The sequence below is a fragment of the Tasmannia lanceolata genome, unplaced genomic scaffold (assembly GCF_043159265.1).
Source record: "Tasmannia lanceolata isolate RefF3 unplaced genomic scaffold, GAP_Taslan_0.1 ptg000013l, whole genome shotgun sequence".
NCBI lineage: Eukaryota > Viridiplantae > Streptophyta > Magnoliopsida > Canellales > Winteraceae > Tasmannia > Tasmannia lanceolata.
In genome coordinates, this window is record NW_027518690.1 from 42,837,008 (window position 1) to 42,853,341 (window position 16,334).

General features: G+C 38.7%; 1 protein-coding gene across 1 annotated transcript; it reads left to right on the forward strand.

The window, feature by feature from the left end:
* Positions 1 to 1,039: 1,039 nt before the first annotated feature.
* On the forward strand, positions 1,040 to 5,511 carry LOC143890164 (uncharacterized). Its single transcript, XM_077394742.1, has 2 exons — positions 1,040 to 4,022; positions 4,972 to 5,511. Exons 1-2 carry the CDS (start codon positions 1,040 to 1,042, stop codon positions 5,325 to 5,327), a joined length of 3,339 nt encoding a protein of 1,112 aa, XP_077250857.1. The 3' UTR covers positions 5,328 to 5,511.
* Positions 5,512 to 16,334: the final 10,823 nt, after the last annotated feature.

The following is a 16,334-nucleotide window of genomic DNA, read 5'->3' on the forward strand; positions in this document are numbered from 1 at the left end:
ATAAGCTTTTGTACACATGATTGGATTCTTACATTTGGAAATCCAATTAGCAAGTTTAGCAGCTTGTGACTGATGAGGAATTATCAGAATTATCAAGTAAGTAGGTCCCACCGACAGAGCTCACGTCATTCTCTTCATTGTTACATTACATTATAGAAATCTACAGATCGAGACATAGCCTAGGCCAAAAAATTAAACGGCTAGGATCATACAACAGGGCTTGTGCCTGAAAAATCATTTACATAGGTTGATCCTAACCCTCTCATCTATAGAGGGATTGATCGGATGGTTAGAATCATCCTATAGAGACGATCTATGGGATATAGCCTATTTACATTGTGGCCCAACAAATGAATGGTTTGGATTAGTCCTATGAAGTGGGTTTCACTGTACTTTTTGACAAATATGGGACGTTGAGGGGCACTCTGAGTATAAATAATAGAAAATTTCTATTATTTGTCATCACAAAATAATAGAAAGGGATTTGCTAGGGTCCATTGCATGAAGGCATTTTGTGGCTGGTTGTTGCATCTGAGAGCAGCCACGTAGGCTCACTGGCTCACTTTTCACTAGATTTTGTCTTATTAAATTCATATGAGGTGGAAAATTTTCTATTATAACTAGTCTTTTTAGCATTTGTCTTCATTAAAAAAAAGGAGAAATAGAAAATTGCTATAGTTGGCTATTTTGGTCATTTAAATTATTTTTCACATGGGAAAAATTATAGAAAAGAGGAGAAAAAGATTGAAAGGAGAGCCAAAAAAAAAAGGAGGTTAGTAATAAAACTCCACCTCGTTGGTCATTTAAATTATTTTCCAAAGTTTATGTGGTGAATGATCAAGAAGAAGAAAAGATGTGATAAGAATAGATGTGATACACGATTAGAAAAATACGAGTGGGGCCACATTAATTGTCTGCTACAAGAATAGATGTGATACACAATTATTCCCCTCAACGCACCGCATAGAAGGACACACGACTTTTTCACTATAAATCTACATCCAACATTAGCCAAAAAACTCAAACACCACCAACAACCATGGCCTTGAAGAAATCTCTCTCCCTCTTCTCTTTACTTTTCTGCTTTCTGATGCTTTCTTGCCGTTCAACAACGGCAAATTCAGTAGAAGCAGAGGCTCTCCTCGGCTGGAAAGCTAGCCTCCTTAACCAAGCTCCTCTCAATTCATGGTCGCTTCACAATGCCACCAATAAAAGCCCATGCAATTGGAGGGGAATAGCATGTAACCACGAAGGAAGTGTCACTCAAATAAACCTAACAAGTGTAGGTTTGCAAGGTAAGCTCTATAACTTCAAATTCTCTTCCTTTCCAAAACTCGCCAATCTTGATCTTAGCAACAACGCACTCTTTGGAACAATTCCTTCCGCAATAGGAAACTTGACCTACCTTGTCACGTTGTACCTCCACCGTAATAAGCTCTCTGGCCCCATCCCTGAACAAATAGGATATTTGAAAAATATGGTTCAATTGGCCATCTCCTATAACATTCTAGTAGGCTCCATTCCTTCAACAATAGGAAACTTGACCAACCTTACCCATTTGTACTTAGGTAACAATAGCCTCTCTGGTCCCATCCCTAAAGAAATAAGATATTTGAAAAATATGGCTCATATGGAAATGTCCAATAATATTCTAACAGGTTCCATTCCTTCCGCAATAGGAAACTTGACCAACCTTGTCACGTTGTACCTCTACAGGAATAATCTCTCCGGTCCCATCCCTGAAGAAATAGGAAATTTGAAAAATATGGCTGATATGAAAATGTCCCATAACATTCTAATGGGCTCCATTCCTTCCGCAATAGGAAACTTGACCTACCTTGTGAGTTTTTACCTCCACCATAATAAGCTCTCTGGCACCATCCCTAAAGAAATAGGATATTTGAAAAAAATGGCTGATCTAGAAATGTCCCATAACATTCTAACAGGTTCCATTCCTTCCGCAATAGGAAACTTGACCAACCTTGTCATGCTGTACCTCTACAACAATAATCTCTCTGGCCCCATCCCTGAAGAAATAGGATATTTGAAAAATATGGCTGATCTGGAAATGTCCTCTAACATTCTAATAGGTTCCATTCCTTCCGCAATAGGAAATTTGACCAACCTTGTCACGATGCACCTCGACAACAATAATCTCTCTGGCCCCATCCCAAAAGAAATAGGAAATTTGAAAACTATGGCTGAAATGGAAATGTCCCATAACATTCTAACAGGTTCCATTCCTTCAACAATAGTAAACTTGACCAACCTTGTCATGTTGTTCCTCAACCACAATAATCTCTCTGGCCCCATCCCTGAAGAAATAGGATATTTGAAAAATGTGACTCATCTCGAAATGGTCTATAACCTTCTTAATGGCACAATTCCGGCCTCTTTGGGTGAACTTAAAACGCTAGCCATTCTAAGTCTATCCAACAATCAACTTTCGGGTCCCATCCCAAAAATCTGGACAAACTGCACGTCCTTAACCAGATTTTTTCTCGAAGGAAACCAGCTCTCCGGAAATATGTCCGAAGACTTTGGAGTTTGTCCAAATCTAACATATATTAACTTGAGCCACAACCGTTTGTCTGGTGAACTCTCTCCAAGTTGGGGCAAGTGTAAAAGTTTGAGAAGTTTAAAGTTCTCAGGGAACTTGATAGCTGGTAAAATACCACCGGAGTTTGGACAGTTGATTCAACTAGCACTATTCGACCTTTCTTCAAACCTTTTGGTCGGAGAGATTCCAAAGGAATTGGGGAGCTTGACAGCTTTATATAACATGAGTTTAAATGGTAACCAACTTTCTGGTCGGATACCATCAGAAATGGGAAAACTGTCCAATTTGGAGATCCTGGACCTATCAGCAAACAAACTCACTGGATCGATACCAGAACAACTAGAAGATTGCTCGAAATTGCATTCTTTGAACTTAAGCAGAAATCATTTGAATGGAAGCATTCCATTTCAAATTGGCAATCTAGCAGAGCTACAAATTATGCTAGATCTTAGTTTTAACATTCTTACAGGAGAAATATCGCCCCAACTACAAAAATTACACATGCTGGAAATCTTAAATCTCTCCCACAACAGGCTTTCTGGGTCAATTCCATCTTCTCTAGAAAATATGCTCAGCTTGACATCGATTGATTTATCATACAATAATTTGGTGGGTAGCCTTCCTAACAGCAAAGCCTTCCAACAAGGGACATTTCTCGGCAACAAAGGTTTATGCGGCAAAGCGCAAGGTTTGCAACCATGCAATTCCAAGCCAATAAACATTGGTGAAGCAAAAAAGAGACACAACGTTATCATATTGATCATTCTTCCTCTTTTGAGCGCACTATTCCTTCTACTTCTAGCTTTTGGCATTTCTTCATTTTTTTGCCTCAGAACAAGAAATGCAGAGGGACAAAGAAATGAAAGGAATAAAGACCTATTTTCGATATGGAATTGGGATGGGTGTATTTCTTATGAAGATATCATCGATGCAACAGAGGAGTTTGATGACAGATACTGCATTGGGGAAGGCGGATATGGGAGAGTTTGCAAAGCATATCTGCCAACAGGGCAAACAGTAGCTGTAAAAAAACTTCACAAATTGGAAGATGGCGAACAAATTGATCAGAGAAGTTTCAGAAATGAGGTACGTGCATTAACAGAAATTCGTCACCGCAATGTTGTCAAGCTTTACGGGTTTTGCTCCCATCGTCGATGTATGTTTCTCATTTATGAGTATATAGAAAGAGGAAATTTGGCTAATATACTAAGCAGTGACGAAGGGGCGATGGAGTTGGATTGGGTGAAGAGGGTTAATATTATTAAAGCTGTGGCACATTCTTTATCATACATGCACCATGATTGCGACCCGCCAATAGTTCATCGAGATATCTCAAGCAAAAATGTTTTATTGGATTCAGAATTTGAGGCTCATGTATCTGATTTTGGTACTGCTAGAATTCTAATGCCGGATTCATCCAACTGGACAGAACTTGCAGGCACTCGTGGATATGTTGCTCCAGGTTAGTTCCTCCTATGTTGTGCCTACTTTATTGTTGCGGTATAATTGTTTAGAAAAATGTGTCTTATTTTATTGTTATGTCATTTGGCTCACCTACGGAAGGACAAAATGTTTTAGACCATTGATGTGATTGGCCCCACCCTAGATGCTAGGGATACAATATCCTAACTCTATGTTTGTTTTGGATTTTGAAAACTGTGTGGTAGTCAAAAATTGATTATTGGACTCAAAATTAAACGTACATTCAGTTTTTGGTCTCACAATCGGTCACGGAGTCCAAAATAAACAAGGCCAAATTCTTGCTCAACCAAAACAAAAAACTACCTTAAAATTGGAGGAAATTTTTCAAGTCACTCTGAGCAAGTGACTGGTGACTACTAATTATCCAAAATTTTGGGTATTCCTTACAAGGAGACTTTACACAACATGATTTTTGTAAATTTTCCAACTTCAAAATGGTAGATTAGGATATGGATTAGTTTAATTTCTAGTGTTTAGATTTAGAATTTTTTGACAAAGTATTAGCCTTTTTTTTTTTTATTGTACCTCCGTTGTGCCTAATGGGTCACATTTCATCTGCCATCTCTGAGCATATTTTGGCCAGATGATAAGTTGCTAGCCAGCACTGACCTGATCCAACGGTTAGGCGAGAATCAAAGTAAAACTCATGTACAAACATCTCTCGTCAGGGTCTGCCGATGTACGGTTTCAATGTGCCTTAGAAAATGTTAAGGGGCGTGAAACAAATTTTACCTCCATTTCCCTACTTAAAAATGGGCATAAAATTCGTTTTTACGCTCATTTTACATTGAAGTCTCTTTTTGATGAAATACTTGTTTCTTGTTATACAATTAAGAGAATTTTCTCTCTTTTTTGAATGGTAAGAGCATTGTTTAACCTAGAAATTTTATGTCATTTGACTTCTTTTTTTTTTTTTTTTTGTCTGGCAGAGCTTGCTTACACAATGAGAGTGACGGAGAAATGCGATGTATATAGCTTTGGGATTTTAGCACTTGAAGTCATAATGGGAAGGCACCCTGGAGATATCATCTCCTCCTTGTTAACATCATCATCTGAAGTTGGCCAAAATCTACGGCTAAAGGATGTGTTAGACCCACGGCTCCCAAATCCCGAAGACCAAGTTCGAAATGAAGTTTTTCTTGCAGTGTCAATGGCACTCGCATGCGTAAATGCAAATCCACAAACTCGGCCACCCATGCAACACATCTCTGGAAAGTTCTCTGCTCGAACTCCATCTTTTCCAAAGCCATTCCACACAAATACACAATCGAAATGTCTCAACTGATGGAATTTCAAGTGTAAATGGGTTGGGTCTCTTCACCTACTCAGTTATATTGTATAGGTCAGTATTTCATATAGTTGATCAAAATAAGGGGCGGACTAGGCTGATTGTCACCGTCGAGATCAAGTCTTGGGTCCCACATGGTTTTGTACCTTCTGGTCCTATTGCTTATTTGAATGATGTGTAAAATAACATGCTACATAGGATGATTCTAAATTAAAAACCTTTACAGATCGGAGGGTTAAGATCATTTTATAGAATTGATTTTTGAGGTAGAACCTATATATGTGAAGGCCCAACAAATGAACGGCTTGGATCATCAAACAATACGAGCTCCGATGTATTTCTTTTTTTCTTTTTTTTTTAATTACACTTACATGCGATCACATATAAAATCTATACAATCTAGAGAAATTTACATTTATGGTATATTTGAAATTTACATTTATAGGATATTTAATTAAAGAATTTACATTTATAAGGTTTTATATGTGCCCTCATGTAGGTGGAAATATATGTGCCCTCATATAAAATATTTCCGCCTACATGGGGACACATGTTCTTCTCCCTATAAAATATTTCCTCCTACTTGGGACAGCCAACTTCAGTGTATCTATGATTGGAGAGAGGCTAATCTTCTTCACGTGGGAAGGATTCAACGGGCCTGATTGCAACGTTAAGATAAGTAGAATTAACAGATTTATTAGAAAAAATTTAAACTCTTAAACTTTTTTTTAAAATAAATATAAATTTATTGGGTTACCCGTGGGTTTACCCAACCCGCGCAGGTTGGGTCCGGGTACATGGAAATCCTACCTGTAGAATCGCAGGTATTTTTTACCCGTACACGCGGGTCGTACCCGTACCTACGCGGGTTACCTGTTTGCCAGGTCTAGAGAGAGGAAGAGGAGAACAGAGAGAGAGAGAGAGAGAGAGAGAGAGAGGGTGGGGGATAATGGTTAAATGGGTGGAGGGAGTAAAGGTGGTTTTAGAGGAGGGCGGTTATGGTTTTAACCGTGGTTAGGTTTTGAATGACAGGTGGGGCTTGTCTAATTTGGTGGGTGTATTACAGCTAGCTTTGTAAGACTATTAAACTAACTAGCCGTTAATAATTTACATGAAAACATTAAAAATACGTGCTTTTATGACTAAATAACCTTCCATCTCTGACATGGGCTCAAGCTTGAGACTTTAATTATCTGTTTCTTATCAAGTTCAATAATTTTTTTATTTACATTGAAAGAAAACTAGTATTTATGGGTAAAAAGTAATGGAGCCCACAGGTATAATTGGGATCATAGTTTTAAACTTCGACTGAAATCCAAATTCCGAATTTTGCCACCGAATTTCGGATTTCGGTCAACACCGACACCGAAACAGCCGAATCTCACAAAATTTCAGAAATTTCGGCAATTTCAGTGAAATTTGGAAAAAAATATTAATTTTTTATTCCTTTACTGAATTTCAGCTGAAATTACCGAAATTTCGGCTCAAAAAAAACATTTCATGCGCCTTTACCGAATTTCGGGGATTTCGACAAAAATTTCGGTTTTGGTTACCCCTGAAATTTTGGCTTAAACCGAAATTTAAAACCTTCGTTGGGATAAGATGAATGGTCCAATAACCAAAATCCAACTGAGCCCATCTATAGTAACGAGTCGCATGCTACTATTGGCTCCAAATAAAGTGCATAATGACCAATAAATAATGGCTCCACATATGTACTAAACAATAATCTACTAGTAGTAATTAGAATGGCATAACAAAATCAACCCTAATATACTGGTTTCATGTGACTTGTGAACTACGAACCTGAACAGGGTCTTAGCAAACTGGTCAACAAGGTAACATGGTTCTTTTTTTTTGGTTACTATCCCATTTGTTTCTGAGACAAACCTCACATTTTTTATTTCATACAAGAACAGAAAATTTAAGGACCAAAAGCACTCTTTTGGTGAAATAACTCAACTCAACTCAACAAAGCCTTTGTCCCAAACTAGTTGGTGTCGGCTAAAAAATTCATGAAGAAGGTAAAAGGAATCTACCCGGCTCTAATCCTAGTTCTAGTTGGTTTTGGTGATATACTTATGTTAATTCCTAGTTTTGGCACTAAGACTCCATGCAAGAACCCTAATAAACAACAAAATAGATGAGAAAAAATAACAATAAAAAACCAAAAACAAGGATTCACACTCCAAAAAACAGGGGTGCTACCTGTCTAAACCAGCTAACCAATCAAATGAGACTCCGCAAAATTATGAATAAATATTTCCTGAAAACAATAAAAATGTACTAAATGAGAAAGTACTACACCTCAAAACTAGAGCTCTCCCTCAAGATATCAACTAAGAATCTGAGGCTTCGGATGGGTTCAGACCATTCCTTGAAAATTGGTTCCCCAAGATGCCCCTCTCTTGCTGCAGACCACGCTGGTGGAAACCATTTCCCCTTGGCTTGTTACTGTAGTCCCTGTCGCCACCGTCTTGTCCGCTTCCCCACCCAAAAGTTCGGGCACCTAAGCGGCCCCTAGGAGCCTCTCTCTGATAACCACTCCTGCCTCGGCCCCTTCCTCTCGTCCAAGCATTTTGAGTGCGACAGATTTATTGAATAAGAGATGGGCAATGTATCTGAAATAGTACATTTATGAAAAATAAAGAGCAGTTTTAGTAATTTCCCAGAGGCCAGAGGAATAAAAACAGACCATGTTAGAAAAACTAGTGCTACTCCAATCATGTTAAACCATGGAAATTGATTGCTAAGTATTTTACCATTTTGTCGACATTTCCAAAGCGCATCAGTAATGCCAAAAAACAAACCAAGTGCCCAGCTAGCTAGGAAATTGCTCATTTCAAGTGCCCAACAATGTATATTATAATACATTCCAAAAAGGACTTTTTAAGTGCCCAAACCCAGGAAGGTATATAATAAATTCTAGAAAGGGGTTGGTATTACCTTGAATTAATTATCTAACACATGTGGAGTGTCGCCTAAATTTCATAGGTCATGCACATACTTAAGAATGATTTTCATGTGGGGAAAAAAAAAGAACAAATCTATTGCCCAAATAGGAAAAAAAGATCTTAGTTCTAACTTGCTTAGAGGTAAAATATCGCCCCAACTAGGAAAATTACACATGCTGGAAATCTTAAATGTTTCTTAAATGTTTCCCACAATAAGCTTACAGGCTCAATTCCATCTTCTTTAGAAGATATGAGCAGCTTGACATTTGTTAATTTATCATACAATAATTTGGTGGGTGACTTCCTAACGGCAAAGCGTTCCAGCAAGAGACTTTTGTTGGCAACAAAGGTTTATGCGGCAATGCGCAGGGTTTGGAACCGTGCAAGTCCTGTCACTGAATATTGAAAGTTCTTTCTCTTTTGAGCACACTATTCCTTCTACTTCTAGTTTTTGGGATTTCATTAAATTTTTGCCACAGAACGAGAAATGCAGAGGAAGAGAGAAATGAAACGAAGAGATTGGTGTATTTCATATGAAAAACACTGCATTGGGGAGGGAGGATATGGGGGAGTTTACAAAGCAGCTTTGCCAACAGGGCAAGTAGTGGCTGTAAAGAAACCTCACAAATTAGAAGATAGCGAGAATATTGACCAGAGAAGTTTCATAAATGAGGTAAGGGCATTAACAGAAATCCGTCACCGCAACATTGTCAAGCTTTGCGGGTTTTGTTCTCATCCTCGATGTATGTTTCTTGTTTATGAGAATATGGAAAGAGGAAATTTGGTTAATATCCTAAGCAGCGAGGAAGGGGCAATGGAGTTGCATTGGGTTAAGAGGGTGAATAATATTAAAGTTGTGGCCCATTCTTTGTCATACATGCACCATGATTGCGTCCAGCCGATACTTCATCGAGATATCTCTAGCAAAAATATTTTATTGTATTCAGAATTTGAGGCTCATGTCTCGATTTTGGTACTAAATCTAAAGGACGGTTTGGATCATCCTATGGTGAGGGCCATACCATACTTTTGATAAAGTGAGGAGTGAAATCATCAAAATACAGTGGTGCTGATAACATTTCCCTAAAAACAAAATTTCTACATTTTCTTGGAAAAAATCATTCTTGCTAGACCAGGGAAGTCTTTTTTTCCGATGGAATATTTTTTTCATGGCCCGTAAGAGGATTACTACTTTAAAAATCATTCTTGCTAGACCAGGGAAGTTTATATGGAAGTCTTCTATATAAACTTTTACCTAGATCCAAATGGCCCGTAAGAGGATTACTACTTTAAGAACCTATCTAAGGTGCTTTGAACGAATACAAACTGTTTGTATGCGTTCTCTTTCCTTTACACTAAAATAAAATACTTTGAATGACCATTTCAAAAAAAATACTTTGAATGAATTAAATTTTCCTCACTACATTGGTTCCTATAGTATTCCCTTAAATGGTTTTTATTGTAGATGCATATATATTGTTTGGAAGTATTCAAAGTGGCCCTAAGTCAACATGTGTGGCAGTTCTCAAGTGCAAAAGCCAACCTCGAAATGGCTTTCGGCGAAATTTCCTACCAAATCCCTAGAAATTTTATGTTTTATTAGTTTTTAGACAATTCGGAGAATTGCATTTGGCAAATTGGACCATTTGTCCAATTTTCCTACTTGATGTCACGCGAAAAACATGGGTTGCCATCCCTTACCCAAGACTCACAAAGTCTTAAAATTCATAGTATGTATAGAGGAATTTGATAAGCAATTTCACGGAAAGCCATTCCACGGCTCACTTTTGCGGGAGAGAACAGCCACCTCAGATGAATTAAATTAATAAGACAAAACCTGCTAATAAGTGAGCCTGTGTGAGTGTGATGTTCTCTCATGCAAAAGTGAGTCGCGAAATGGCTTTCTGTTAAGTTGCCTATTAAATCCCTATGTCTAGATGGTAAATACTTTATATATGCCGCTTACATTTTGAGGTCATATTCATCCATTTACATGCTTTGTTATTTGAGCGTTCTTTTTCTCTCTCTCACCCGGGCTAGTGTCAGGGGGTCAAATTGCTCCTCCACAAAGCAACCCGTGATAGCACTAAGTCTTCACAACTTAGTCAGCCAAACCCTCCCTCAAGTACACAATGAGGCTCTCTCAAGAAATGGGACAGCGCACACAAAGGAAAAATCAGCACACAAAATGCATACAAAAGCATACACAAGGGACACCAATATTTAACGTGGTTCTTCCGATCAATGCTTACCCCACGAGCAACTCCATTGCCATCATCTTTCTCAAACTCTTACTCTAGGCCAAAGCCATTACAAGGAAGCTTTTCTCTCACAATACGCTTGGGCGTTTTTGCCTCATATAACCAACTCAAGGCCATTGGCCAATTTACATAGTGCCTTAAAGGCTATTGGCCAATGTACAACACTTTCAACAATCTATGTGCATGCACTTACAAATCATGAGCCAACACTTGGCAAAACCAACCAAAACCGTCCAGCCATGTTGTCCATTCAAAATGCATTGGTTTGCCTCAAAAATCCGCATGTGCAACACCACTTTGCCCATTGCCTTGCTGCCATGTATGCATTCCAGTGCCAAAACCGCCCAATTGTGGCCTTCCTTGTTTTCAAACATTCGTAACCGCCCAACTGTTGCATTCCAGTCCAAGCATGCCAATAGTCCATTTTGAACCATTTGTAACCGCTGCCTCCATGTGGAAAGCTTGAGATTCTGTCGCTTCCATTGATATGATTGACTTGTCATCATTACTACCTACCTTGCCTCATTTAGGGGCCATAAATTCACTTGACTTGGAAAGAAAAGAAACTCTTGAAAAGTTGAATCATAACAGCTTGAAGAAAAACTACGGGAAGTATGAAAAAGGGTGTGGATACCAAATAAAAAATAAGGCAGCAAATATCAGCCCTCTCATTTGAGTTGAAGATCCTTTCCAAAGGGAATGACAGAGGCAGTAAGCTAGGACGGACTGCTTAGGAAAGATGGTGGATAGCTTAACAAAACTAAGAGGAGGAAAATTAAAAAAAAAAAAAAAGACAGCAATAAAACAAACTTGTCAAAGATGGTGATGGTGGCCGGGCGGACGGCTAATCCGGCCACCCGCCGGAAAGCAAAGCTTCTAGGTAGACCTGGCAAACGGGTAACCCGCGCGGGTATGGACCCAGCGGGTACGGGTAAAAAAATACCCGCGATTCTGCGGGTAGCCATTTCATGTACCCAGACCCCACCCAGGTGGGTACGTACCCCACCCAGGCGGGTACAGGTAAACCCGCGGGTAACCGGGCAAATTTTGGAGTTCTATTGGTATCACATTCTCCAAGCCTCTAAGGTTAGGCCAAAATTATGGAATACCCATCAAATAGAAGTGTTTCTAGTGTGTGAAAAGTACTATCAATTAAATACATGAATTGTGTGACAATGAATGCTTAATCAACAAGTAGAATAACAAAATAAATGCAATAAACTTCGCATTGATGGATCAAGAACAGATATGTTAGCTTTTAAAAGCATATACCTAATACCTTCAGTCTATTCCAAGTACAACAGGCAACCTAAAAATTCCACTACAACAGGCAACCTGAAAATTCAAAATTGCTTGGCCAATCTAAAATAAGATGCATGTGGAAGAGCTCTTATGTGCAATAGCTCCATTCAAAACTGATTTTTTCATTTTTGTGTTTTTGCTTTTTTGATGCTACGGGTACCCACGGGCACCGGCGGGTTTACCCGGCCTAGCCCAGTTTTGACGGGCCGCGTGGACCCGCGGGTCCACTTCAAACGGGTCACTAATCAGAGACCCACACCAGCAAATTTGCGGGCGGGCCGGGTGGACCCGCGGATGCGGGTCACTTTTTGCCAGGTCTACTTCTAGGGTTGTGGCCAAGGCCGTGTCCGGACATGATTGACTGGCTCTGATACCATGAAGAAATTAAGGACTTCACTAATTCTTGGATGATTTACATTGAACACAAGGAGTGTTTTTATAGAACACTCAAATGATAAACATAGCAAGAGAATAAGATAATTATGGAAAGACATTATCCTAATCTAATTCACTTGCCTAATCTAACCCAACCAACCAATATAGCCTAACCAAATCAAATCTTCTAATCTCATAATATTTGATCTGATTTGATTTCATTCTCAGAATCAAATCAAATCAGATCAAATATTATGACATTAAATCAGATCCATAATATTATGAGATCAAATCAGATCCATAATTATTTGGCTCTTCACAGTGAAAATTTCGGTTTCAAAATTTTGTTAGTCATACATAAGCTATGAAAACACTTCTATAATTACAGACTTACAAGGCAATTTTGGAGAAAGTTATTTCGCAGTTCACTTTTTAATCTCCTAGCTTATTTTGAGACTTAAGTTAACTGTTTAATTACAGACTTACAAGACATAAACCTTCTATAATTATAGACTTAAAAGGCCAAAACCCTCTTTTCCTTGCTAATTAATAAGGACTTAACTATGTAGAAAATTTCCTTCTTTTGTTGCAATATTCATGATGAATTGAAACCAAGATGACGTTTCTTCTCAATATTTTCTTCCTCCTTAAAATCGTGAGTGAGATAATCTCTATATTTCCAACTAGTCTTCCGAGAATTCCAACTCCATCATGTTTCTAAAAGCTAGGAGAAATCATATTAAATAGGATCTCCTTTCTAACATTGGACTTACCATCAACCCACACTAATTTTGCTTCCTTTATAAACTAGCAACTAGCCTCTTATAATAGGACACCTCCCTTTGAGAAACAATAAGAGACGTCCACTTGGGTCAAATCCACCAGCCTGGATCAAATTTTTGTTGGTATAGTAGAGCCCCCGAAAAAATGATCTTGAGGTCTTCACATTAAAACCCACGGTTCAAAGCAAGCTAAAACAAATCACAATCATAACCACAAAAGTACACACAATGTGGTTCGGCAAAGCCTATGCGATCCAAGAGAAAATATTCCATGTGCAAAGCTTGGCTACTACGCCCATGTGCTGACCACTTGCCACACGCTTATTGGCTTATCGTTGCCCGCCAATCCAGTGCCCACCAGCCAGTGCCCAACAATCCAGTGCCCACCGATCCAGCCAGTGCCCACCGATCCAGTGCCCAGCAATGCTTGCCCGTGCAAGCTACGCATAGCCCACGCCTATGCTCTATGCCATGCTAGAGCCTTGGTCCCATGGCCTTCTTCCCACCTTGTTTCCTATTGGCCTAACTCCCTAGCCCCATCTTGGCTATTGGCAAGGGTGCAAGGTGCCACCACAAGCCAATACCTATGCCATTGGTTTTAGGGGTCTAACAGTTAGTTACTTTACATTTGCTTTACCACGTTCAAATACTGATTCTGAAGTGCGAATTTATAGGTAATGGATTAAAATACTCTCTGATGTGAATGCATATTATAAATAGCCCCCTCAATTTCAATTAACTAAGACTAATAAAATAGCTTCTTTTCAAAATGGATCACCTTTTTTTTTTAATTTTCATAGAGAAGATCGAAGAAAAATGTAAACGACGACAAAAATCAAATGCATGCCAATAAACTTCATTAAAATTATAAAATTGCCTTATATCTTTTCAATGATTTTGGGGAATGCTAGATTCTTAGGCTCCCTTGCAAAAAAGGGAGTATAGGACGCCCCTAGTCAACTTGCATTTAAGATGGCACAAAAAATTACAATCATGACTATCATAAATGAAAATTTAAGAATATTAAACTGAAGGGTGCCTTAGAAAAAACCAGCTACAAGGGCACCCCCATTGGACCAACTCACCAAAGCGCATTTTATTATTCATTTAATTTTACATTTTTGTATGCCATTATATGCACTATGAAGTCCCCTAGAATTGATTCAACCTCTTTGTTGAGCAATTCACTTTAATTCTTTATTCATCCATCGCACCGGCGCGTCTGTTTGTGTTTGTTTTAATCAGAATTTAATCGGATTCCAGTCCATCACCGAGTTAATTTGCATTCTACGTTGCATCGATGATAAAGCCATCACTTTGGCATCATGTACCCAAAAAAAGAAGTGGCATTCCCTCAATTATCAGAAATCCAATCCAAGGGGACAGAATTCAATTGCCCTTAGAATTGTATACTGGTCATTTACTTTACAAATTGGTGTGCCTGCACATTCAACACACATCACACGCTAACTCACACATACCATTCGATTAATTCAGACCATGTAATCAACACCAAACAGAAATAGTCATTTTAGTTGCATTGGACTGATGAGAAATTATCATCTAAGTGGGTCCTATCTATGATCATTCATGTCGGCAACTTTTAGGCCAAACCTGTTAGAACATGTGAAATCTCACCGTTGGATTAGATTTAGATCTCACCGTCGGATCATTGTTGTGTTAGATTAGGCAAGCATATTAGAAGAGGTACGGTAGAGAAAGAAAGGTAACTCTAGAGAGATTAGGAAAGTATATTTGATTAAAATTGTTTCCTTTCATAATTGTCAAGGATTTCATTCTATGATTATCCTTTGAGTGCTCTATATAAGCACAATTTGGGATTGATTATAATTAAGTAAGATTACTAGAAATCTTCTCATATTTTGTCAATACCCTTGATCAAAGCAGGGATAGAGGGAAGAAAAACACATCAACAACAACACGAAGACAAGGAAAAACACACAACTTAATATATTAGGACCCGCTCCCACATAAGTCGTCTCTTCTTATCTCCTCCCACCGGACACGCCAAAGCCAATAATTTCTATGTTCTATGTACATTGGCCCAATCACTATGAAGACCCGCTCCCACATAAGTCGTCTCTTCTTATCTCCTCCCACCGGACACGCCAAAGCCAATAATTTCTATGTACATTGGCCCAATCACTATGAAGCCCATGTCATGAATTTTCAATTGCCGCCATTCGTTTACGGTCATGTAGGGTCAATATCCAACACGCTACTTGCCAATAAGGTTGGAAGTTGGCCACAAAGAAGATTGATATGTGATTTTTGTCATTGATTAAAAAAATGGAAATTGTAAAACCGAGTGGTATGGTTGGATATTCTTTTAGTAAAAATATGTATTTTTCTTATGCAACTTATGTTGAAACGATTTCCTTGTTTTTTACAAATTTTTGCATAGACTAAAATTTTATGGCATTTTATTTCTTGTTCCGCACTAGCATGTATATGTTTTCCTATTAGCTGACTTAGATTTGGAAAACCGGTTGGGTTGTTAGCTCATTATGTGGTTTAACAATTTTCAGATTCCGAGGCGGCAGTAGACCTGGTGAGGAATTCAGGCGCTTGGATTGGAGCCTAGGAGATTTCCTGCTTTCTTTCAGTATTCCAGCTTTGAGAATTTTATTACTTGATTAAGGTGATTGTCGTTGAATAAGTATTATTGGATTCAGATTTAAATAGACCTATTATATATGTATTTCATTTGAACTTTAATTGAGACTAAAACTTTCGTATTTATTAGACGCTTTGAATGTTGTTAATAGTTGGTTGTGATGGAGCCTTGCATGCTTGTGGGGGTGATCCTATGAGTGTGTAGTGGCTGTCACTTGGCCGGACCCCGAATTCCGGGTTCGGGGCGTGACATCAATAATAACAAGAAGATGAGGGGAAAAACACCTCAACTTAATACATCGAGGACCCATCCCAAATTAATCGTCTCTTCTTATATCCTACCACCGGGCATGCCAAAATCAATAATATCAATCCCCTTTGGCCCAATCACAATGAGGCCAATGGCATGAATGTTCAACCGCTGCCATTTTTGTACATTGACTCACTCCCCGTGAGGCCCATCAGCTGGGAGAAGATGTGGAAAAGTCGCGTACTCACAAAAGAGACTCATAGTCCTCCCCCAAACTTATTGGCTCTTTTTGGAACAAATCGCATCCATCGATGATGCCGTTCGTACACTTTTGTTTTAATATGGGCCGCCCCATCAGATGATAGGTAGTTGAGAAGAGAAACAACCCAAGAGATGAGTCTGAGGAAACAGTTTCATTTACTTGGTATCACACTTCATGATTA